Here is a 26,404-nt window from a genome sequence, read left to right on the forward strand (position 1 = left end):
CAGAGGCTGTGACAGGGGCCTAAGTACAGGGAGTATTTCAGGAGGCGTTCCCAAGGACTGAGTGTGAGGAATCACAAAGAGTGGATGGAACAAGGCGAGAAAGCCAATATTGCTGAGGAAAAGAGAGACTCTTGTCCACCGGGGACTCTGGAGGAACTATATAGAATTACTATGTAGAACACACTTCGGGATTACTCACCTGAGACATAAAAGTGTGATGCACTTATCAACTGGCTCTTGATCCTTACTCAAAAGCTGCCCATAGGGCATTAACCCTTTCACACCTGTATCACAGAGATGAGTGACTTCTGCCTGGCTCTCAGCCTGCAGAAGAGATGTTGTGTGTCTTATTTAACCCATGTGTTATACGAGCTGTGCATTTATTCCCCCAGGAAACAGCTTAAAATCATACTCTAGAGAATTAAAACAAATAACCAAAGTTGGAGTTCATTGCTGGGTCAGAATTATATTTTAAAGGATACATCCTGTTTTAGATGGACAAAACTGTAAAGCCAAAGTCTTTCCTGGGGGTGTGAGATGTGCCTCTACTCTTGCTTCCCAACTCCCTTTCCTCCGGTGCCAGAGGCTCACCCCATCAGCAGCCTGGGGGATTTTCATGGTGAGGCTGTTCTTCCTCTGTTCCCTTCTTCCGCCTCTGCAGGAGCATTGATGAATTTTGTTCCGAAGGAATTCTCTGATTGCTGACAGGATAACATCCCGCCAACGGGTCTGTGTTTCCAGCAGGGGCCTTCGAAACATTACATTCATCGTGTTCTGCAGATGAGTGCTGCCAGAATGGCTGTTGCCTAATGCCACTGTGCATTTCACCAACATACCCTCCTGCCAAGTCTCTCTTAGTGGACGGAAGAAAGGGAATGAGCAGCTTCATATTTCTTTGCATGTGATCACCGTTTTACCACTTGGTAGCTGGCAAGCAAAACAGGATTTCATCTCTGGGCTCAAGGACTTTACAAAGTCACTCTCAGTTAGGAAAACTATGGCCCGTGCTAGATTTCAGGAGAGACCTGTATTTTCCCTCATAACTGCCCTATTGCAGGCAGTTGCTGCTTTGGAACTCATGGACTAATGGGCCAAAGAACAAAAGGCAAGCATGTGAGGAAGGGGCATATATCCAAATAAAATCTTGCCATCACACAATTTTGCCTAAAAACTTTCACTGGTTCCTCAGTGCCAAAAATTTCAATTCTATTATAGAATTAAATCAAAGCCTTCTTAAAGCAGAGGCCACAAACCAGCAGCCTAGCACTGAATTTGTATTGCAGATATGTTTTGTTTGGCCCCAACGTGTTTTAGAAAAATTAGAATTTCCAAGAGACCAAGGTCAAGGGACTTAACATAAAAATTTGGATTTCTGTTCATATTGGCTGGCATTTCTGTATGAGGTTAAATAAATATTCAAGTAGAGGGCATAGAAATTCTTCTCCATAAATTACAAGACAACATATTTAGAAATACATAGAAAAAGGTTTGGAAGGATAAGCATTGTGCTAAAAATACCAGTTACCTCTAGGAAGGAAAAAGTAGGATTGGGGAAATGAGGAGTTGAAGGAGTATTTCCCCTTTTCAAAAGTGTTGAATATTAGATAGTGAAAATGTGTGTAGGTCTACTTATGTGATTGAACATGAATTTAAGTAATGGAAATAAAGAATTTCCTATCTCTGAGAAGGTTCTTTCAGGTCACGTAAATACACTTTGAAGTAGCCAATCCAGTTGCGATTAAAGTGCTCTGTCCTTCAACTTATTCACAAAAATGCAGAGGGACTGGATAGATGAATAATTAGCCCCAAGACTCCCCAGGAATTTTCCCAGTTTTGACCACAACGATGTACTGTTGGACAGAAAAGCTCACATCACTCAATGGACAAAGTCCTGAGTTCTCTTCCTTGAGGAATCTGTTGCCGTGTGCACACCCTGACCACGGTCGGTGGAGGGCTGCTTCCTTCTGGAAGCACCCCAGGCTGGATATTGAGCAAGGAGTGCTGCAGGGTCTGTCTGGGCACAAAGCAGGGGGGTTCACCGCCCTGTGGTGCATTCTTCCTCCTTACTCACATGTTCTGGCTTTTTGATAAACTGCACTATCCCAGTCAAAATCTCAAGGTTTTCTTAAGTGGAAAGTAAATTTTCCAACAATATTAAGAGAAATAATATTAATGGAGTGCTTTTTAGGAGATTATCTGATATACAGTTGGTGTCTTACAAATATTTGTTAAGTAAATTAAACTCTGTCGACGAAAAGCTAATTGCACTTAAAATAGGACAAAGCATTTGCTCAAGTGTTTTGATATTTGCTGGATTAGAAATTCCATTATTAGGCACACCTGGGTGGCTCAGTGGCTTAATGGTCCGACTTCGGCTCAGGTCATGATCTCCAGTTCGTGGGTTTGAGCCCCATGGTAGGCTCTGTGCTGACAGCTCAGAGCCTGGAACCTGCTACAGATTCTGTGTCTCCCTCTCTTTCTGCCCTCCCCTGCTTGCACCCTGTCTCTCTCTGTCGCTCTTTCAAAAATAAATAAACATTAAGAAAATGCACAGTACGAGATCCTGACCTGAGCCAAAGTCGGACACTTAACCCACTCAGCCACCAGGTGCCCCTGGGATGGTGCATTTCTAATGAGCTCTTAGGTGATGTAGCAAGGATGTGGTTTGTGAGTCTTTCACAATAGGCCTGTAAAGATATGTAAAAAGCATTCACTGTAGGGGCGCGTGGGCGACTCAGTCAGTTAAACATCTTACTCTTGATTTCGGTTCAGGCAGGTCATGATCTTACAGTTCATGGTTCGTGGTTTTGAGCCCTGCATTGGACTCCTTGCTGACAGCGCAGGGCCTGCTTGGGATTCTCTGTCTCCCTCACACTCTGCCCCTCCTCTGCTTGTGTTCTCTCTCAAAATAAATGTGTTCTCTCTCTCTCAAAATAAATAAGCTTAAAAAAAAAAAAAGCATTCAATGCAGTATTGTTTGTAATAAAGTAATACTGAAAGCCACCTAAAGGTCCATCAACAGGATGAATTAATTACAGTATATATGGGCAATGGAACACTATAGAGCACTTAAAATGGATAAACTATGGCTACATGTATCATCATAGATAAATCTCAGAATGTTGAGAAAAAACAGAAAATACAAAGGTATTTGCACATTATGATGCCATTTACATTAATTTTGAAAGCATAAACAACAACACTGTATTCTTTATGGATAGATACGGTATTAACATAATATACATGAAAATAATAAATACCAGATTCAAGATTGTGGTTTATCTGGGAGGGACAAAGACCAGAACTGGAGAGAGGTGCACAGTAGGCTTCAACTGAAGCTATGTTTTATTCTCCTAAAAATAACAGAATATAGCAAAATGTTAGGATTTGATGGTGCTGGGGAGCTTGATGATGAGTGCCTGTATGTCTATTTCATTGTCTTCTCTACTTTGCATCTGTGAAATAATTTCTAATTTTTAAAAGTTTTTAATTAATGTATACCCTGGTTCAGAGCAACATTATTCACCATACCCTAAAGGTGAAGCAGCCCAAAAAGCCATCAACAGGTGAATAAACAAAATGTGGCAAGTACATATACTGGAATATCACTCAGCCTACAAAGGAAGAAAATGTTAACATACACCACCATATGAACCTTGAAAATATGCTAAATAAAATAAACCAGTCACGAAAGGACAAAGAGTGTATGATTCAACTTGTATGAGCTACCTAGAGTAGTCAAAGTCATAGAGAAAGAGAGTAAAATGGTGGTTGCCATGGGGCTGGAGAGAGGGAGAAATGGGTGTTATTGTTTAAAGGGTTATGGAGCTTTGGTGTGAGAAGATGAAAAAAGTTCATCTTTTTCTGAAACAGCTGGTGGTGATAATGTAAGACAGTGTGAATGTACTCAATGTCACTGAAAGGCAGACTTGAAAATGGTTAAAAATGATAAATTTTATATTATGTACATTTTACCACAACTTTTTTTAAAGTTTTTAATTTAAAAAATCGAGGGTCAAAGAAGAACCAGTAAAAGACATTTTGGAAATCATATGAGGGAATACCATGTAGTCAAAAAGAGTAAGATCCACATGTGCTGGTAAAGAATGATTGCCAAGGCACACTGGTCACCAGAAAAATGAAAATGTGTATGGAAGGCCACCATTCATATTGCATAGGAGATCTCTGGAAAATACCTAAGAAACTGGTAACTGCCACTGCCTCGTGAGAGGAAAACATGGCAGCATGAGTTCATGGGTGAATACTGGCCTTATCTATCCAAAAACCTCAACCGATTTTTTTTTTAAATAAATTTCAACGTTTATTTATTTTTGGGACAGAGAGAGACAGAGCATGAACGGGGGAGGGGCAGAGAGAGAGGGAGACACAGAATCAGAAACAGGCTCCAGGCTCTGAGCCATCAGCCCAGAGCCTGACGCGGGGCTCGAACTCAAGGACCGCGAGATCGTGACCTGGCTGAAGTCGGACGCCTAACCGACTGCGCCACCCAGGCGCCCCTCAACTGATTTTTAAAGAAGATCAATTCTCTAAGTTCTCCATGCTACTAAGAGGACTAAAAATAAATAACTGGAAATCACACTTAATACCCCAATTCTGAGTAACTGAGGAGTCAAGTGACATGCCCGGGGGGACACAGGTGACAGAATTGGCACCGATTATCCTAGAATGCACTTTTTCTAAATGTTTGAAGTATTTAACGAGACTTTAAAAATGTCTACTTCTGTACTGCCAGCTTATTGAAGCAGAAAACATCATATTTTCCCCAAAATAAATTATGCTTGGGAAAAGTTTTTGTATTTTGCATTTTGTAGTTTAGTTTTTATATTGTCAGCATCATTTCCACATATATTGTAACATTTGCCCCTATATATAATTTTTATAATTTTAACAATCTCCTTTGGTAAGACATTTTTCTAGTCCTTTCCTTCCAATTTGAGGCTCTCATTGATCATTATTTCTATTTAGCTTCCGTATTGTTGTTTACCTATCCAAATATGCATGGATAATGGATTCTTTTAAAGCAAAATAGACATTTTTTAAAATCACAAAAATCATACATACACACATATGTGCATTCTGATTCCCAATCCACCATTTTTCCCATTCTGCATACTTTAGCACCTAAAGTTATAAAAAGAATACAGCCCTTGTTATTTCCTAACATGATGTCTGCCCTTACATTATTTATGGATTAACAACTCTTCTCCTCCACTAGATGGTTTTTAGCCAAAGATCCTGCTCCCAAAGTAGTGTACCAATCACATTCAAACTGCTAAGATTTAGAGAGTCCACAGGGTGGCACTAGATACCTTTGGTCAAAGTCCATAACCCAGTAAGCTATTTCTAAAAAAACAGGGATAGAGAAGAGCCTCTGGCATTAGCAAAGATTAAAAATTAAAGCTACTATGAAAGACATCTTGTTCCTGTCTGGAGGGATGGCTGCCAGCCAAAGTATATTTGAAGCTCTAATTACATACTTAAAGACAACCAAAGTACCAAGCAGACGTTATAGACTCCTATGATGAAGCATATTTCTTCCAGTGGCAAATATCCATCTGTTCCTTTGAACGTATTTCATTATACATACATACAACATACTTCCGTACACTTCCTCCTAATACGCTTCTCTCTCTCTATCCATGAATCTCCACATCTTTCTCTCTTACACACACATACACACATGTATCTACACACCACAGAATGTACTTTTAAGTGATTTTTTTTTTTTGGCAAAGATTCATAATCACATCCCTATTAAATATTTACAGTTCACAATTGTTGCCTGTCTTCATCTTTTTGTAGGTTTCTACTTTTCAACAGTTTGTGAATATCCCAGAAGTAGGAATAAAAGTTGGTGGATTAAGTTTCAACTCAGATGATAAAAATCTTAAAATTCATCACAAAAATACCTATTTCTGATCTCTTTACAATCTTATATTAATTTATAACAGACTGTGAAATTTCATTACTAGTCTTTTACATACAGGCAATTGTAAAGGATAACACCCAGCAATTGATCGTGAATAGATTTTCAGCAAATAAGCTTCAGAAATGTCTGAAGAAAGAAAAGCTGAAAAGCTCTAATGGTTAAAGACTCACTTTTTTGATGCCCATTATCATAGACTTCTTTTAAGTTAAAAATCTCTTAGAGATGATTTAATAAAATGTGCTGCCTTGAGTATTTTTACAACACACAGACAGATTCAATGTGATCTATTCACTTCATTCAGAAACATTTTTTTGTGCAGACACAAGAATTTTTCCCACGACAGTAAGTGTATGTGTCTTGCATCCTGATTAAACAAACCATAACAGCACCTTCCAGCCCTATAATCTACTTTTTAAAATGAGTATTTAAATTCAAAAGCACATTGCATATAGTAACCCAGAGTACTTAAATGACCATAGCTCAATATTTGCATATATAAGCTAATTATGAGTATTTTATATGTGAAACACTCGAAAGATTAATGGGTAGATCCCTTTTTACATTGTTTATTTTCAGAAGCAGTGATTATGGTCCTGCTAAGCCCAAAGTTCCTTAGAATTTGAAGAAAAGATAAATTTTAAAATACATCAATAAAATTAAGGACTTGCTCCAGGCTCAGGCTAACTCCAGTGATGTACAGAAGAAGTCGTGTGAGCAGCTAGGTCAATTCTACCGCAAGCCCAAGAGCTAACATACTCTGTATCAGTTCAAGAAGTCTGGCAGATCATATGCAGACTGATGAATGGGAAACCTAGTCATTGACCATCAGCATTGAAAATAACGCCTCAGTGCTGACAATGTACCTTTTCCCTGTGATCTCCAACTCATAACCAAACAATTTGCAGACAAGACTCAGAAACTGTTTTATTAAATTGAACACAAAATGCCTGTTATAATAATGTCAAGCTTTTATCAGAAATCAGTACAGAAGTGAGGATACACAGCCAAAATGAGCCATCAACATAAGCAGTGTAAATTTTAAATAACTTTTGGATTTCTATATTCGATATGCTAAAAAAAAAAAAAAAAACAACCAAAAGAGCAATTTCAATTTCACAATTCACAGTTGTGTAAAACCACAGTTGATTGGTTTTAATCCCATACTTTTGCCATTTTATGGCCCCAGAATGCAAAGATTTCCAAGTCAGTGACTGGCACTTAGCCCCAACAGCATACACAGATGTTAAACCCCTGAATGACATTTAGAAAAAATTTTAGGAAACAACCCCAATTTCATACAGTTCTGGCTGGCGCTTTTTAGCCATATCCTTTACTAGATATTGTTCTAGTGAAACAGCAAAAGCCAATTTTAAAAGTTTGCCATGCCATTAAATGAAGTGTTCTAAAGTCTCCCTTGGTTTTTTATGATTTTATTCTCTAATTTAAAACAATAACTACACTAAAATGCAACCTTAACAGTGAAAGCAAAATCAGTTTTGCTTCTGGATCTAGAGCATACATCCAAGACAGGCAACGTATTGCCCTGGCAGATGCATGGAATGCTTGAGAGCAGAATCAGACATGCTCTAGTAAGGCATTTCAAAGCAGACACACCATACCCAAACTAAATTATTATGGTCAGCTGAGGATACCACAAGGTGAACGCCAATGTACACAGAATTAACAAGAAATTCTTACAAAATGACACACTGATTTACAAAACCACAGAAAGGTGCTCAAGTACCAAAAGAAGGCAAAACAACGACCAGCCGCTCTAAAAGAGTTTTGTTCCAGTAAATGCCAGTTTTGCAGAGTAGAAATAAACTTCATGTGTGCTTTGCCCTAGGATATCACTCATCCTGACACATGGGGTTACTTTTCCTTAAAAAAATATATCATGTCGACAATATACATTGAATCAGTGATATAGAACATTTATTTTCACTAGTGAGGGGGTCACTTAAGCACTTACATAGAAAAAGGAGTGAGTCATGAAGGTTATTCAAATGCAAAAAGAAATCTCATAAAACCTTCATTATTAGTCAGTATTCAACAGTGAAGTGAGATTTTTAGTAATTACATTGGCTTAATGAGGAACATGACCATGAAAAAAATCTTTAAGTTCAAAGACTCGTAAAATGCCTAAAAACGAAAGTCTAACTAGTAAAAGTACATACTTTCATTTTAAGGTCCCCAAAGGAACGTTCAGTTATTTTGGAAGCCATGATTTGTATCATACAAGCACAAGAATAGGAATCAGGAATAGTCAAGTTTCAATTCTGACTTATTTGTTCAATCTTCATGACCTGGAGCAAGTCACTTAAATTCTTCAGATTTTATCCACAAAAAAATTTGGCATAAAAATAAAGGCATATGTCAAAAAACTTTTTTTCTAGACAGTACTAGAGTAAAGCTAAAGATGCTTACTAAGGCTTACAATTTCAACAACTAATTGTACAGTACAATCGTTTTTGATCCTGCTAATTATGGCTAGAGGAAGCATGGACAATTACAATTCTCAGGGAATTCAAAGTCCTTAAATAAGTTAATGGTTTCAACTTTCTAAACTACAAAATCTGTTCTTCTCAAGTTGTTTAAAACCACTAATCATCTACAGGTTTGACTTTCCTCCTCTCTACATTCTGGTGGAGCAGGTAAAAGTAATGACAGAGATGTAGTATCGTGGAGAAAAGCAGCAATAGATTAAAATGAGGTATACACTGATTTAATAAACCCCAATTGGTAATTTACAGTTTTTTTAAGAAGCTGCATAGTTCAGCAAAAATACATCATAGAAGAGGGGTAAAGAAAAAAGTTCTTATCATCGAATTTTAAAATGTGTGACAACTAAGCATTTAAAATGACCAACCCCCAAAAATGTCAGGTTGGAAAGGAACTGTCTTCCTTTATGCTACGCGCATATAAAACAGAAACCTAGAAAGCTAAAGTTCACAAGAGGAAAAAAAAAAATGCATGTTATTTGGTTCAGGTTATCAACTTAATACACTGCTTTTTAAAAGATATTAATTTAAACAAGTAATAAACTCTAGTTAATGACACCTATGCTGAAGTGTGTAAGGGAAATGTACTGTCTGAAATTTACACTGAAATATGGATTTTAAAAAACTCCATGGATGGATGGATACAGGGATGGATGGACATGTGGTAATACAAACCTAGTAAAATGATGATGGTAGAATTTACTGGTGCATATATGGTAAAATTTTTTCAACTGCAATGTACATTTAACATTTTTCATAATAAAATGTTGAGGAAAATGTTAATATTTCTACAATAAAATTAATTTAGCAGTGTGTTTTAAAGACTCAAAGTACCCAGGCAATTTAGAATTTTAAATTAATTGAAGTAGGGAATTTTTGTTTTAAAAGTCCTCACCCCTGATTTGTGAAGATCCTTTCTTTAACATAGAGATGAATTAACAAGATAAGTATTGTGGCAAGGGTAAGATAGTCTCTTCACACATCTCATTTGCAAGTAAATAATTCTCTCCTCTCTCCTGGATAGACATGTTGGGAAAAGACCACTGGAAAAAAGTTCTTCCAAACATCAATGTCAAGCCCTTTTCAACCCACCACACTACTATTCACTAAATATAAACGTTAACACAGATTAAGGTGAAAAATAATCTGACTATTGCCAGCCTGGGATAACTGGATTTATTTTCAGGGGTATGGTTCCTGATCAATAATGTTAACAATTTTACTCAATATCAAATTGAAATTGCACTAAGCCAAAAAAAAAAAAAAAAAGACGTAGAACACAATTCACACAGACCTTTTCTATTCCAAGCTTCTGTTTTATGAACTGTGATTAATGGCAATAATTCTATCATCTCTTCTCTCTGTAAAATGCTAAAACTTGCTAAAGGCACTCATATTCTGGGCTTAACGGAGACAGGGTCACATGGGACCACAAACCAGTATTGTTTTTTTGGTAGCTACCCAGAAAGGGAGTTTACAAATGATCTTCCCATTCATAATGGGAAGAAAAGGTCAAAGAGCTATCAGTAGGAACGTCGTATGAGAAGCTATTTACACAGCTATTTGTCCATTCAGCTAGACCGATAGTAATAACTTACGATGGTAGAGGTCCACAACCCAAAAAAAAAAAAAAAACAAAAAACAAAAAACAAAAGCAACAACAAAACACTATTATGTATGAAACTCCTGAACAATGATTTGGCTGTTAAAAAAAAAAAGTTGGCAAGGTGGAATATTTTTCAAGCATTTGTTCAAAAGCCTGCATTAAACTTTTGCCTATATTGACAAAATATTTCTATTTCTAAGGAAGCTTTATTGTTCTTAGTATATGCCTCACCAAGTTCTTCAAAGAGCACTTCCAGCCTACATCCTGATATTAAGGAAACAAAATAGGTTCCAAATATACCATCCCTAGACCTCTCTGTAGAGGATACTCCGCCTAACGGTTACATGTCTCCCCTGACACAAGTAAGGCTCTTTTTTACACAGGTCATTGGACAGTCCTCAAGCTGTCATTGTTCATGGTCCCAGCCAATTCAGGAGTGAAGAAATCCTAAATCCCACCGCTAATCTTTAGAATCTATCTACAGAGAAAGATTTAACCAAATATATATACATATGTTTATATATAAACATGAAATATATATTTCTCCATTTATCTTCATTGAAAGTGTAGATAGGTAGCTATAAGCAAGCATTATCAGTTCTATAGAACAGCTTTATAAAACAAGGTGGAAGATTTCATGCTTCCCTTTAGCATGTTTAAGTCAGAGGAACATAAGGATGATCTCAGACAGCCATGATTCTTCATTCAATCTCAGGGTTTCAAAAATCCTAAATGGTTTTCTAAGTTTACCAACTAATTACAAGGGGAAATAATGAGGGAGTTGGAGAAGTTACTTTTTCTAAATGAATGGTATAAAATATTATTCATCTTGCAGAATCCAGTGCAATAAGAGACAAGCAGACAAATGTAATAAAAAAACATGCACATATTTACAAGTTGCAGTACATAATATACAAAGACAAGACCAACAAAGTATTTTTCTGTTCAATGTGGAGTCAAAAGTATTACATGGCACACTCAATTTTGTAGCTTAACTTTTTGAAAAAAACACTTCAAAGGCATATGCAATCCAACCTTTTAATTGGAACATGGAATTTTTCCTTTACAACTTCTTGCCCTCAATATCTTAAGAGTTTCTAATTGTTATCTTCTAACATTGACTTTGAATGACAACTTACACAAAGATATTCACAGAGAAAAGAGACTTTGATGCTATGAGTTCTTGCAGATGATTACTGAAATCTATTTGTTTGACTCAAGATTTTCCACTGTTTAGGCCTCTGTCCATCCTTGTATACAGCATATAAAAAGATACTAACATGACTCCTGGGGAGCACAGGGTGCAAATTCTAAAGCACATTACAGAGCGGGAGTGGACTTCACAACATGAAACCAATGGAGATCACTTATCACTGCAGCAGGAACAACAGCCTTCTTCGACAGGGGAAAAAACACTGTCTACAGGGAATGTATGAATATGAGAAATTGTACCATGCAGAGATGTGTTTATTTAGGTATTTCCTTTCTGACAACCTCTGTCACCCTTTGTTTCACCTATGGAATATAGGAGAATATTGCAAGATAACAAGCCCAAAACAACCCACTGTCACAGAGATTTGTGGGTTTTTTTGTTTTTTGTTTTTTGGATGTGTATGTAACCTCTATAAATGATCATGGAAGTTATCAACTTCCTACAGTTTGGAAATTAAGGAGCAAACTGAGTTATTGTAGGCAATATGGTATCTAAAGTGTCATATAAAACAAACACACAGCTCTTTTTTAGTGCAAACAAATAGAGCAAGTAAGAAATAACACTATAAATCTAACTTTTCTTTAAAGAAAATGCGTTTATGCATTCATAACATCCATTAAGGGCACTGGGAGACTGGAAACCTGAATGTGCAAGGCCAGGAAAACCATCAAGGCCTTTAAGTCCACTGCTCTTTGTACATATGTAATGAGATTGTTAAGTGGGGAGAGTGGGCGAAATCCTTCCTTTAATTTTATTTGTAAAGGAAAAATGGAAAATAGATAAATGCCACTTTTACAAACTGTAAATTCTTATTCACAATCCTTTACTGTTATCTGAAATAAGGATCCAATGAAATTTTCTCTATGGTATCACATAAACATATGTGTGTATATGTATATAAATATATATACACATATATGTGTGTGTGTGTACATATACATACACACACACACACACAGAGACATAAAGAGAAAGAGGGAAAAATGAGATTTTTAAATAATTATAGAACCAAGTGGCCAGCACTGTTATATTAAAATCTACCAAAAAATTCTACTTAGCAGCAAAATGAGTAACCTACTGACCAATGAAATAAGCTCTAAATTGCCCTAAACAAATTAATTATATAAAAGGATTATACTATGAGTCACAAGTCTAGATAGAATCTCAGTAACGTTATTTCATTCTTCTATTTTGGGGAGAAAAAAAATTACTAAACAATTCTATTTTTCAAAAAACCACTTCAACCGAAGGGCAACTTGATACTGAACTAGAGGTTAATCCCAAAACTGAATTTTAAATACATATCTAGATTGCTCAAAAACTGTTCGTAAGTATTAAAGGAAAAGAATGACAATGATAATTTCCTTCTCCTCATCTCTTTGCTTATAGAATTCCCAAGGGAAAAAGGAGTTTCATTTTTAATGAGTAATGTAAGCAATCAAATGTGAATTGACCATAGTGCAAAGATATTACTCAATATAAACTTCCTGGTGAATGTGGCCTTTCAAAAGAACTATGGATGAGCACCAGTCTTATCCATGTAACTATAGTAAGTAGATAAAATACAAGTAATGAAAGTTCATAGGGTACTCCATTAGTTAATCTAGCCATACACTAGAGCTTCTTATTTTGAAAACAAGAAAACAAATAATACTGTTGTAATTATCAGATACCAAAGTACTCCATAATGTATTTCTATTATCTTTTAGAAAGCTAAATTATAAAGAAACCAAAGTTCACGTATTTTACTATTGGAAATGATGCTACTAAAATTTGATTAACTTTTTTTAAATTCCTCTCTATTTATGAAACAGTAAGGTAGTAGTATTTTCTCAGGACGGCCAACAAACTGGCGAGACAGGAAAGAATGTACAATGTAAGGATCAGTTTATCAAAAAAGTCTGCCAAAACAAATGTCAAGAGAACTGAATTTAGGATCAAGACCATCATACAAGTACATGTTATTATCAGTGAATAGCTCTAAAACCATCCGAAAAATATCTTTGTAAAAAATAGCATATCTATCTTACACTCACTGGATATTGGAACGGGGGGCTTGGAAAGCCCATAATATGGCTGGGGCATGAGAATGAGCTTATTTTACAAGCTAATTCAACCAGGACGGGGAGGGGCAGGGGAGGGGAAAGGAAGAAGGTGGCATTTAAATGAATGAAATCAATGACTGGAAATGAAATTTCACCATTTGGAAGTCTACAAGCACATTGGAAGTGTATGAATCCATGAAAATCTGCATTTCAATAATGGGAAGACATGATAATGGGAAAACATGTCCTGGGAAAGACCCTAATGCAGTTTACAATAATAGTATATCCTACTGCCAAGGCATTGCGTTGAGGTGGTTCCAAAGAAGCCTTGGGAAACCAAAATCTCTGCTTACCTGTTGTCACCGTTATCTGAAGAACTCAAGAATATTCTTAACAGTACATAAAACTAAAATTGCAAAAGAAGGTGAAATTTTCAAATAGTTAAAGCTCTAAGTGATCAGGCTACTAGTTGACCAGAACTCGGTCAAGATAAAAAGTTATTTCTCATGGGGTAGGTAGGTCACATGCTCTAAGTAGCTCAACACAACTGACCTGAAAACGCATCGTGACCTAAGAAGCACATTCTTTACCTTCCCCAGTTTTGACATCTCACGGTACCACTGCAGGTTACATATATTAACATTAAGCAGAGGAATGTACTTATATCAAAAGGACCACAAAAGCAGGGCATGTCGACAGAAGGCAAAACACCAGGCAGGCAAAGCTGCTCTCTCTGAATGTAACAAGCACTATACATATCCCAGGTTCTCCATCTCGTTCCTGTACCGCTGCTCAGACACCTTGCTTTTATGTTGCTTGCTCTCTAAATGCTGCCGGAACTCCATCTCTTCGCCAGCCCCGACATTACACATGGAGCAGTAAAACCGGCCACTTGGAGTCACACACATGGCCAGATCACGGGGGATTCTCTGCCGAGAGCGGGGATTGAAGTAAGGACCTGCTAAAGCAAGAGATGAAAGTAGTGTAGTCACTTCCAAATATTTACTCAATAAATGATGGCAGCCTGGCTGATTATCACTGTAATTTGTCACTCTAAGTTCAAATTATAAAATTCACTGAACTCCCAGCTTTAAAAGAATGCAAAATTCCCAGATTTTCTTAAATTACAATTTTATACAGGTGCAATCTAAAAAGCTAAAATGATTCCTCCAACTATGATCAGAAAGGTTACCGTAGAGCCAAACCCAAGCTCAAAATGGCAATGTCGCTAAAAAGTAAATAAAATTTTAAAAACTGTCTAACTTCCAAACATTACATGGAAACTTTTGTGATTATGCTAACTCATTAATTCAAAACTTCAACTTCTAAGAATTATCCCAAGAAAATACTGAGAATTTTTGCACGGAGATTTGTCAACAAGGACATTATTTATGACCAGTGTTCATATAAGTTTTTATCAGAGGATGTGGGGAAAGGAGAGATCAAACACATGATTTGAACAATTACGGTAATGGATACAATGAAAATCCATGCAGTCACCGTAAGTAACGAAAACTCTTTGATTACATGGAAACATAATTATAATATGCTACTAAGTGAAACAAGAATATCACAAAATATAATCGCATTTCTATTTTAAAGAAGTATACAGACAGATGGGAATGACATACAAAAACGTGGGTGGGATTACTAATAATTTTATTTTCTTCTTTTTACATAACTGACTTCTTTTTTTTTAAACTATGTTAAATTGAATTTATTAGCCTGTGCATTCAAAAAAAGGTAATCTAGGGGCTTCTGGGTGGCTCAGTCAGCTGAGCATCTGACTCTTGGTATCAACTCAGGTCATGACCCCAGGGTCACAGGATTGAGCCCTGCATCAGGCTCTCCACTGAGCATGAAGCCTGTTTGGGATTCTCTCTCTCTGTCCCTCAACTCAGCTTACACTCATACTCTCTCCCTTTCTCAAAAAGAAAAAAGTTAATCTATAATTATGTAAATAAATTCTTTAGAATTCAAAATATGCAATGTGACGTATTTATAGGTAAACCAAATTATAACTAATGTATTTTAAGTTGGGGAGGTTGTTTTTTTGTTTGTTTTTTGTTTGTTTTTTGAGAGAGAGAGACAGAGTGCAAATGGGGAGAGGGGCAGAGAGAGAGGGAGACACAGAATCTGAAGCAGGCTCCAGGCTCCGGAGCTGTCAGCACAGAGCCCACGGTGGGGCTCAAACTCACAAACCGTGAGATCATGACCTGAGCCAAAGTTGGATGCTTAACCAACTGTGCCACCCACGCGCTCCTTGGGAGGGTTGTTTGTTTTTATTGAAGTATACCTGACACATCATGTTACCTTAGTTTCAGGTGTACAACATAGTGATTCGACAATTCTATACATTATGCGATGCTCACCACCAGTGTAGCTGCCATCTGTTACCATACAACACTATTATAATACCATTGACTATATTTCCTATGCTATACCTATTATCCTCTGACTTATTCATTCCATAACTGGAAGGCTGTGTCTCCCACTCCCCTTCACCATTTTGCCCAAGCCGCCCTCCCCTCCCCTACTAACTATTTGTTCTCTATATTTACTTAGCATAATACCCTCTAGGTCCATCCATGTTGTTGCAAAGAGCAAGATCTCATCCTTTTTTATGATTAATATTCCATAGTGTGTGTGTGTGTGTGTGTGTGTGTGTGTGTGTGTGCATGCACATGCATGTACACACCACATCTTTATCCATTCATATACTAATGGATACTTGGGTTGCCTCCATATTTTGGCTATTGCAAATAATGCTGCAATAAACAGGGGTACATATATCTTTTCAAAATAGTGTTTTTGGGGGTGCCTGGGTGGCTCAGTTGGTTAAGTATCCAACTTCAGCTCAGGTGATGATCTCGCAGCTGGTGAGTTCAAGCCCCACATCATGCTCTGTGCTAACAGCTCAGAGCCAGGAGCCTGCCTGCAATTCTGTCTCCCTCTCTCTCTGCCCTTCCCCCATTCGCGCTCTGTCTCTCTCTCTCCCTGTCTCTCTCAAAAATAAATAAACATTTTTAAAAAATAGTGTTTTTGTTTTCTTTGGGTCAATACTCAGTTATGTAACTGACTTAAGTTGGACCACTGCTTATTAATTTTCTGCTTTTCTTTTCTACTGTAAGAAATACTTAAGACTTTTCTCAAGATATTATTTTCACTGAATCCTACAGTTTAATATATTTTTATTACTGTTTGATTTTAAGAATTTTTAATTTCCAGTACGATTACTTCTTTGATCCATGAGTCATTTAGAAGTATTTTAAAATTTCCAAACGGAAATTTCATAACATTTTTTTAAATGTATTTTTTGATATTGACCTCTCATTTAATTGTATTCTGGCCAGAGAATGTAGTCTAAACTGCCATCTGTCCTAAAGTTTATTTTATCTAATTTTTAATTTTTTTAAATGTTTACTTATGAGAGAGAGAGAGAGAAACACAGAGTGCAAGCAAGGGAGGGGCAGAGACAGAAGAAGATACAGAATCTGAAGCAGGCTCCAGGCTCCGAGCCGTCAGCATAGAGCCTGACGCAGGGCTGAAACTCACGAGCTGTGAGATCATGACCTGAGCCGAAGTCGGATGCTTAACTGATGGAGCCACCCAGGCACCCTACTTTATCTAAAATCAATACAGCTATCTCAGCTTCCTTTCAGCTGAATTTTTTATCTAATCTTATAACACTTGTCTTTAAACTGGGACCTCAGTAAATTTACACCTACTATAATTACTGACATATATCTGAACTTCTATTAATCCTATTACATTGTGCTTTCTATATGTCCCTTTTTTCTATGCTTCTCTTGCCTTTCCAACTAACTTTTTTTTTGTTTTTTTGTTTGATTTACTGTTCACGTGAATTACCTCTGCTGATATGTGTGTGCACTGGAGGCTGTGATGGGGAGAGAATGAAGGACTATTCAGTTCAACTCTCCCTACTGGAGATAATCAGAAAATGCAGACAACATTCCTCTAAAGTGGCAGTTCTAAACTGAAGGTGTATATGAGAATCACTGAGGAAGCATTTTCAAACCACACATATGTCTGGGTCCCACTCCCAATTTACTGACTGAAAATCTCTAAGTCATGGTTCAGGCATGTGTATTTTGTAAAAATTCCCCCAATAAATCTGATTCACCACCCTACTTAAAAGCCACTGCTATAATCTTTGTTTATTTTCCCCCCAAAATGAAGATTTAACATTGTACAAGTTTAAACCAAACAGCCCATTTTTATAATGCATTTTACATTTCTCAGCAGGCAAACACCAGGAGCAGTATAAAGGACTATGATCAGAGACCTTAAAATAAAAATAAATAATATACCTCAGCATAAATGAATGAATGAATGAATGAATGAATGAATAAATAAATAAATAAATGCTTGGAAATAAATGCCAACTTGAAAAGCCACTAGACAAATTGAACGAAACAATTAGCTAGCCCCAAATTCTCAGGACTACCTATTCCCATTAAAGGAAATAAAAATAAAGAAGACCATCTGCAGAATGTAGCCAAGGTATGTGGAAATCCACAGGATACCTGAATTATTCTGTACCGTATACATATTCTTCCTATGAGGCATCATCTTATACTCATTCCCTTCTTTCCGGGTCCGCCGCTGACCCGCCTCTGAGGATTCCCTGGAGAAAAGAAATTTTAAAAGAGTGAGACTTCTAAACAAGGATCCCTTTCAACTCTTTTTCTCTAGACAGTCAGTCTTACACAACACTTTGGCCTCAGAGAAAGTGGCAATACCTACGAGAATGAGTTACTCTGAGCTTCCGCCAGCCGCAGCCTCTTGGCATGATTCTTCCCTTGATAGTGAGCCTGAGCCACAGCCGGAGAACTAAAGGAGGCATCACAGAGCTTACAGTAATCGTTCTCTGTGGCCAGGATCACTCTGCCTCCCGGCTTAAAGGAGCCCATCTGACATCAAAGACACAAGAGACAAAGTTAAAAAAAAAAAATGTGACGTTTATTCCCTTCTTTCCTTCAAAGTTCCCTCTAAGTGTTGAAAGATAACCAAAGGTTATGGCCACAGCATTTGGCTTTATAAGGAAAGGACATAATTCATTCCAGAAAAAAAAGCAACAACAACAGAAAGAAAAAAAAATGTTGAGAGACAATGTGGTTTTGTATTACAATCACCTATGTACCGAACTGGTTAATGGCTTGTTGCTATCTCCGTGGAGAAATTTTTTAAAAGAAGCATAGAAGATTCAGGGCAGTACAGGTAAGGCCTAATATCACATTATCAGAAAGGTAAAGTCCATCCAGAATCCATCAGCAAGCCTTTAATGAATGCCTACTGCTTTTAGGGCTTGCTACCTAATGCAGAAGGGATATACAGACATATATTTACAAATGAGCCCCTCTCCCAAAGAGTCTAAAAATTAGCTACAGATGTAGCTGGGGAAAAATAACCAACAGATTCAGACAACTGTATTCAGCTGAGAAACGAGTTATGAGAAACCTAACACAGTGCCTGGAAGATAGTATCGACTCAATAAATACAGTTAACAAAAAAAGACAAACTAGATTTTGGCTAGAGGAGAATAAAATACATAATAAGGAGCCTGGAAAGCATATCGTATTAGGACCAACTGAGGGAAACAGTATTGTTTCATCTGGTCAGAAAGATTTTCTGGGGACAGGATAGCTGTCTCCAAAAGTCACAAAGGGCTAGGCTGTGAAAGAAGGTGATGGCTGTTTGCTCAGGAGGCAGACACCAGCTGAAAACAGTCCCCAGCCAGGAGTGACCATCTCGTTCCAGAGCAGCCTTGAGGAATAAGGGCCCTGTAAACTGCTCAGCCTGAAAATCTGTCTGGGTATTTTCCTGTCCTTTGACTCTGTTTCTACCTTCTCTCATTTACCCCACAAACTCGTGAGGATGGAAAGATAGCTGGAATGGCTGTCCACACTTTAAATACTGGAAAACTGATGTTCAGACAAGAAAAATTATGCTGTCACGGTTAGTAGAGGTCCAAGGTCAAAAGAAATTCTTGTTCCACCAATTCACAAAACATGTAATGCCATGGACAAGTTACTTAGCTTACCTGAGCTTCTAATAAATGTCCAGCTGAGACAAATGTTGCTGGCCCATGGATTACACGCCCACTAATAAGAACAATACCTCTACGTTCTTGGAAGCACTAAATGCAATCAGGGCCCAGGACTAGAATGAGGCAAGACAAGCATTTGCCATGGGCATGAAATTTAAAGGTGTATCAAAAAACTCAGCCATCAAGATAAATAATATTTTAACGGAATATTCTTACAAATCAAACCTGATGCCAAAAGAAATCAATGTAAACAAAGTATCAAAATTTTAAATACAGACAGGATCAGGAATAGCGCCATGCCAAGCCATATGGCAGCCAAGGCAGAAGGAAAATCAGTAATACCTACCCCGTCTTTAAGTTGTTGACATTTTGTTTACTACTGATTTTTTCAAATTAATTTTGGATTTTTACAATACGACATTAAAATATTTATCTTGATAACTGAATGTTTTGGCTCCCTCTTAATTTTTGTGCCTAAGTCAAGTACATCCCTGACCTCATCTTAGTCCCAGTGCTGAATGAAGTGACGCATGAAAAGTGCTTAGCAGAGTGCCTGGCATAGTAAGTGCTCAATTAGAGTTATTATTATCTATGACCATGTATTGTTCTACGGACAAAGACAGATGAAGGAATACAATCCATATTTCAGAGACTGTTACCGAGTACAGGATTTCTTGCCTCATACACCTGCTTTACCTACCAAAGAGTGAAAGAACTTGGCTCACCAGTATGTGTCATTACACCAAAGTCCAGATAAAGTTTATACAGGCTCTCGCCATAGAGGTAAGAAAGCGGTAATCTGAGAAAACTGACCTTGCTGCAAGGCAAATAGGAAGTCAGGGGGATTAACTGTAATAAAGATATAAGTGTTTAAGAACCTCTCTTTTCATTCAGAGCTTAGCCTAGACATTCAGAGTTATTTAACCCAGAATTTTGAGAAATGCTTAGAGAAAAGTACATGTACCAATATTTGTTTCATCATTTCATGCATCACAACCAAAGCCAATGAGAAATCTCGAGGCTCATGGATGTTGGCAAGCTTTACATCCAGCACTACAGTTCAAGGAGTTAAAAGTACCAAGGAGAACCTTTTGGGAGTATTTGCCCAACTGTACCTTGATGGGCTCATGGATGACAAATTTCATCCATGACCACTTGTGCACAGGACAGCTTCCACCCTGACACACGCATCTCACCTGTGGAGGGACCGGAACCGCTGGGGTGGCCACAGGTTCCACCACGCTGCTCATTCTGGCAGCAGGAGGACAACTGTTTGCTGCATAGTAATTTCGGAGTTTCTTACCGTGATTTTTACCCTAGAAGTAAAATGAAATGAGTAATCACCATGAAGAAAATCTGTCAAATTGAGTTAATGTACTCACTAAAAACACAGAAATAAGGGGAGAAAAACCCAAGCGATGTTACCTACATTTTATTTTTTCAGATATATGCAACAGTGGGGTAAAGAGACTACTAGATCTTAAAGTAAAAGAGTCTGCTCTTTGGTTCCAATAGAATGATTTATCTGGGAAAGATGAGGGAACAAAGCCAAAAAAATCTGAATTTCCTATTATTTCTGGAAAAGTATCGCATTTTCCAGTGATCTATGTCCTCCCCCAACTTGTTGCCATTCATATGCCACTGCCTAAATATGAGTTTTATTACACTCTGATCTAATCTACTTTATAAGTCAGTAATGAAATGGATAATCCAGTTATTTTTACAAAAATAGCACTTGCAGAGTATCTTTTTACTTGCAAAGGACTCTCCTGTGCATCAGCTCATTTGCTGCTCACAAAATTTCCTGTAAGAGGAATTTGTTAGTATTTCCCACACATGACAGCTGAGGAACTCAATCTGGAGATGGTGGAGGACTTGCCCCTGGCACCTTCAGCTGGGGTGAGAAGTGGAGCCAGAGCTTGGGACAGGTCCTCTGAATTGAGAGCAAGTCCCTTTTGACTATATCAGAATGGCTTCAGGAGGCACTGTGTACCTCTACTAAAATGCATTTCCCTCTCTCGGTGTGTTTTAAGTTGTTATTCACACGATTATATTCCCTGAACTGACAAAAACTTCAAGCCTGTAGGCAAACATTCATTCACCATCTACTACAGGCTAAGCCCTAGAAACGAAAAGACCTAGCACACACTCAAGAGGAGGAGACAGATATATAAGCAGGTAATTAAAGTAAGGCGATAAATTCTACCTTCTGACCACTGGAATGCCCTAAAGGTGCTTTTGCCAAAGTCACGTGACCTTGTGGTCAAACTCACATCTGTGGCTTCACCACATTCTAACTCTAAGCAGCATGACACCATTGCTACTCCCTTCTATTGTCTTCTGTGACTCCCACTTACCTCCTGACTTCTCATACTCTAAACTCTGCAACATCCAAAGCTCCACCGTTGGCCCTCTTCTCCATCTACATCTACATTATTTTGCCCTCATAGCTTTAAAATAATCAACAAGTTAGTAGCTCCCAAATTATCTATCTCCATCCCTATTTTGGACTGAAGGATTGTGTCCCACCAAAATTTGTATGTGGACATCTAATCTGGAGGTGGAGCCTTTGGGAGGTGATTAATCACTGTCCTTATAAAAAGAAGGCCAAGACCTCCCTCACCCTCCTCATTCTGCTATGTGAGGATCCAGGGAGACGTTGGCTGTCCGTAACGTGGAAGAGGACCTTGCCAGAATCCAACCATGCTAATACCCTGATCTCAGACTTTCGGCCTCCAGAACTATGAGAAATGAAACTTATTCTAGCTCCAGGGCTTTTGTACTTGCTGTTCCTTTTGCCTGGAATGTTCTTCTTTCAGTTCTCTGCATGGCTAGCTCCTTCTTATCTTTCAGGTCTTAACTCAAATGGCATCTCACTGAATGCCATCCTCCCCTACTCTGCACATACATACTCTCTAACACGTTACCACACCATCTGCTCTATCCTAGTTCCACTTAGCATGATCTGAAATGACATTGTTTGGTTTGTTTTTTATCTCTTTTGTACTTTCTGGAATGTAGACTCCTTAAAAATAAGGACCTGTCTTGTTTACTCTTCTATCTCCAATGTCTAGAACAGCTTCAAGGCACCTGTCTGGTTCAGCCGGTAGAGTGTGCAGCTCGGGTTCGTGAGTTTGAGCCTCACGTCAAATGTAGAGATTACTTAAAAATAAAATAGTAAGTAAATAAATAGATCTAGAACAGTTTGTAGCATATAGCAGGCAATCAGTAAAGATTTGTTGGCTAAATGAACCAAGTATTATAATGGAGATAGCAAATACACTGCCAAGAGAACGCAGAAAAGGAATTTCTTAACTCTGGCTAAATGTGTCAGAGAAGGCTTCCCTGAAAAGGGGACAATCAAGTAATCTTTTAAAATGAGCAGAAGTTTACCAGGCAGGTAAAGAGTGAGGGGAAAGAAAATTGTGAACAGAAGAAATACTGTAAGGAAATACTGTAAGCAAAAGCCCAGCCTGCCCTACTGAGGAATCACAAGAGAGAGAGTCTTCTGGAGAAGAGAAGGACTTGAGATACATGGTGGGCTTAATGGCGAAACAGATCTTGGACTTCAGAGGCAGCAGGGAGCCCCTGAAGGACTCTAAGCAAAGTAGTTACATGACTGGATTGCATTTGATAAAAATCAACCTGGAATTAGCACGGGGGATAAGTCAGAGTAGATCAAAGCTGCAGCTGGATAGATGGAACAGAGCTAAGGACAAAGCCCTGGGACAATATAATGTAACCGTGTAGTAAGAATGAGGATCAAGAAAATAAGATTGAAAATGTCTGGTCCATCAAATAAAATGAAAACCAGACAAGTATGGTATTATGGAAACTAGAATAAAGTGTTTCAAAAGAAGAGTCTAATTAGATACATTATGACCCAGGAACTGTACTACATATCACCAAACAGAAACATACATATAAGGAGATATCTATAAGTGTTCCTAGGGGGCGCCTGGGTGGCTCAGTCAGTTGGGTGCCCAACTTCAGCTCAGGTCATGATCTCACCATTTGTGAGTTTGAGCCCCACTTCAGGCTCTGTGCTGACAGCTCAGAGCCTGGACCCTGCTTCGGATTCTGTGTCTCCCTCTCTCTCTGCACCTCCCCTGCTCACACTCTGTCTCTTTCTCTCAAAAATAAACATTAAAAAAATTTTTCTTAAAGCATGTTCCTAGAAGGACTGTTAGTAACACTGAAAAGTAAAAATAACTGAAGTGTCCATCTACAGGATAATGCATAAATCATAGTCTGTTCCTACAATGAAACACTATACAGTAGTGAAAAATAAACATTCCAGGGCCATGCATGGCAACGTGAATGATTCTAACAAAATGCTGAATGAAAAGAACAAGTTGCAAAAGGAGATATATAACAATAATTTTTTAATATGGGAGTTAAAAATATGAAGAGCCACTACAGTTTACATAAGGAAACAGTATGTAGCAAAAGTACAAAAAAGTAATGGAACAATAAATATCAATTCAGTACCGTAGCTACACTTAGGAGCACAGGAGAGGATACAATTTGGGAAGGGATGCATGGGGGCTTCAACTGAATGGGTAATTTTCACTCTTTCAGCTTGATGGCAAATATGCAGGTTCATTATATTATTTTTGTGCTTTTTTATGTCTGAAGTATCTCATAAAAATTTAAAACAATACTAACAACGACAAGAAAAAAAAGAGTTGTTCACCAGGTCAAATGCTACTGTGGGGTTGAGTAACGTCAGGACAGAGAAGTAATGCTTGGATTTAAAATCAGAGGTTGAGTAACTTTGCTAGAACCATTTCAATAGAGGGGTTAAGAGGTGACATGGAGGGGCTTGGCGAGACAACGGGAGATGTGAAAACAGAAATAACTAGTATAGGCAAATGTTTAGAAGGGTTCTATGACAGGGCAGGGAGCAGACATGTAGGGTGGAGAGTGAGAAAGGGAAGTGGGTCAAGGGAAGGCTGGTTTTAAATTTGGGTTTTACTTAGGCTCGTTTGCATGACAACAGAAGGAAGTCAGTGAAACCTGAAGAACAGATGGTACAGGAGCCAAAGCATGTCCGTGCAAAGGCAGAAGACGAGGCACATAGTACTACAGGAAGAGCCAATATTAGACACTATTCACAAGTTTCAAGCCGACGTTACGTCCAAAACAAAATGACAATCATGGCAACTAATGTTTTTTAGCATTCATGTGATAAGCGGTGTTCTAAATACTTCATATATGTTATCTCGTGTAATCTTCGTGAAATCTCCATCAAGTAGGTATAATTACCATCCCCATTCTACACATGAGGAAACAGAACTCAGGAGAGTTAAAAACTTGCCCAAGAGTTTCCAGATAGCTAGGCAGCAGGTACCTGGTAGATGTGTGTCCCCATCTACCCTCTACAAACAATACAGAACAGTAAGGAAAACAAATAAAACTACACAAAAGCCATGCCCTCCACATAACCAGAAGGCACAGAATGCCCAGACTTCAACATAACTATAAGTAAAAATGGAGAAAACATCAAATCCCAGGGAGCACTCACTCACACTTCTGCCACATGCATTCACAGTAAGCAAGAGAGTCTTTCTGCAGGAAAGAGAGAAGAGGAAGCTAGCAGCAGACCTAAAATTGCTTTCAAACCACCACCAGGAAAAATAAACCCACCCTAAGTTTGTAAACACTAAAACATGATCTGGTGGAGCAGAGCACTCACTACTGAACGGGGCTTAAATGTACACATGATCTGAGGCAGCAAAGTGGCTTCTGGAGGAGAAAAAGACAAGAAGGAAGGGAGAGGCACCTTTTGGCACATGGGAGGCAAAGGGCGGGAAACAACAAAACAGGAAAAGCTAGCATCCTACAAAACAACAACAACAAAAATTAGAGGACATGCAAACCACAAAAAAAAAAAACAAACAAAAAAAACAAAAAAAACCTGAAGAACTGAACTTTGCTACGGTCACAGAAGAGATTGTCACTGAATTAAGACTCTCATAAAGCACCCCAAATCCTCATAATGAACAGATGAAAACTAGTCAGTTCTTTATTTTATTTTATTTTTGAAAACTAATCAAATCTATAAAAAGTTATTACCAAAAAAATTAACACATCAGCCAATGAATTCCACCCCCCAAAAAAAACATATGAAACAGAAGAAAACCATTAAGACAATACTCCAATTTGAACTAATATAGTCATTTATTTGGAAATCTGAAACATCACCTTATCACCTTCAATCAGAATCCAAGAGGTACAAGGAAAAATGCACAAAAGAGTAAGAAATGAAAAGAAGGGTAATTAAACTTAGGAAAGAAAAAAGAGAATTTTATCAAAAATGAGAAGTAAATGCGTGCCAAAGGAAAACAGACACAAATGAAAATGTACTAAGAGACACCGAAGAAAGACAGAAAAGCAGTCTAGAAAATAAAACAATATAAAGACAAAAATCTTATAAGCTCAGAGAGGAAGCAATGGAAATGGAGGACAAGAAGGAATACTTTATGTAAAACAGGAGCCCCTGAAAGACAAAAAACAAAACAGCCAAATAGAATATTTGAAACCATATTCAAATAGAATATTTGAAATTACAACCCAAGAAAATTGTCCAAAAGTAAATCAAGACCTGAATCTACATATTGAAAAGGCACACCAGGTTTCTGGGAAAATCAACCTAGAACAATCAAATCTGAAGTATATTTTTCAAAAGGTATGAAATTTCAAAGAAAAAGAAAAGAAAAAGCCTCAAGCTTTCCAGGCAAAAAGACCAAATAACTTACAAATGCATAAGAATTAGAATGGCATCCACAATATGTAAAACAAGGCAGTAGCTGAGAAGCATTTTTTTTTAATGACACATAATGAAAGTGTCAACCAAGGATTTTATGTATAGCCCACTGTCCCTGTGTCAAGGATCAGGACTACAGAAAAACATTTTCAACATACACAACCTTAGGAACTCAGGACGTGTAAAGTCCTGCTTGAGGAATCTTTTGGAGCTTCGTTCAACCAAAAAATGACTGGGAAAACTTCAGCAA

General features: G+C 37.8%; 1 protein-coding gene across 2 annotated transcripts in view; it reads right to left on the bottom strand.

Moving 5' to 3' along the window:
• Positions 1-6,854: 6,854 nt before the first annotated feature.
• Positions 6,855-26,404, bottom strand: part of ZMAT3 (zinc finger matrin-type 3) — a 32,814-nt gene continuing 13,264 nt past the window's right edge. The window contains exons 3-6 of one of the 2 annotated variants that reach the window (XM_047875946.1): positions 20,582-20,701; positions 18,083-18,249; positions 17,863-17,963; positions 6,855-14,273 (exon numbers count right to left, since the gene is read on the bottom strand). In XM_047875946.1, the coding sequence (XP_047731902.1) occupies positions 14,065-14,273; positions 17,863-17,963; positions 18,083-18,249; positions 20,582-20,701 (597 nt within the window). In that variant the 3' untranslated portion in view covers positions 6,855-14,064. Of the gene's footprint in view, positions 14,277-17,862; positions 17,964-18,082; positions 18,250-20,581; positions 20,702-26,404 lie in introns of both variants that reach the window. The other variant, XM_047875945.1, reaches the window with a different exon arrangement.

Source organism: Prionailurus viverrinus, chromosome C2 (assembly GCF_022837055.1).
Source record: "Prionailurus viverrinus isolate Anna chromosome C2, UM_Priviv_1.0, whole genome shotgun sequence".
Lineage (NCBI taxonomy): Eukaryota > Metazoa > Chordata > Mammalia > Carnivora > Felidae > Prionailurus > Prionailurus viverrinus.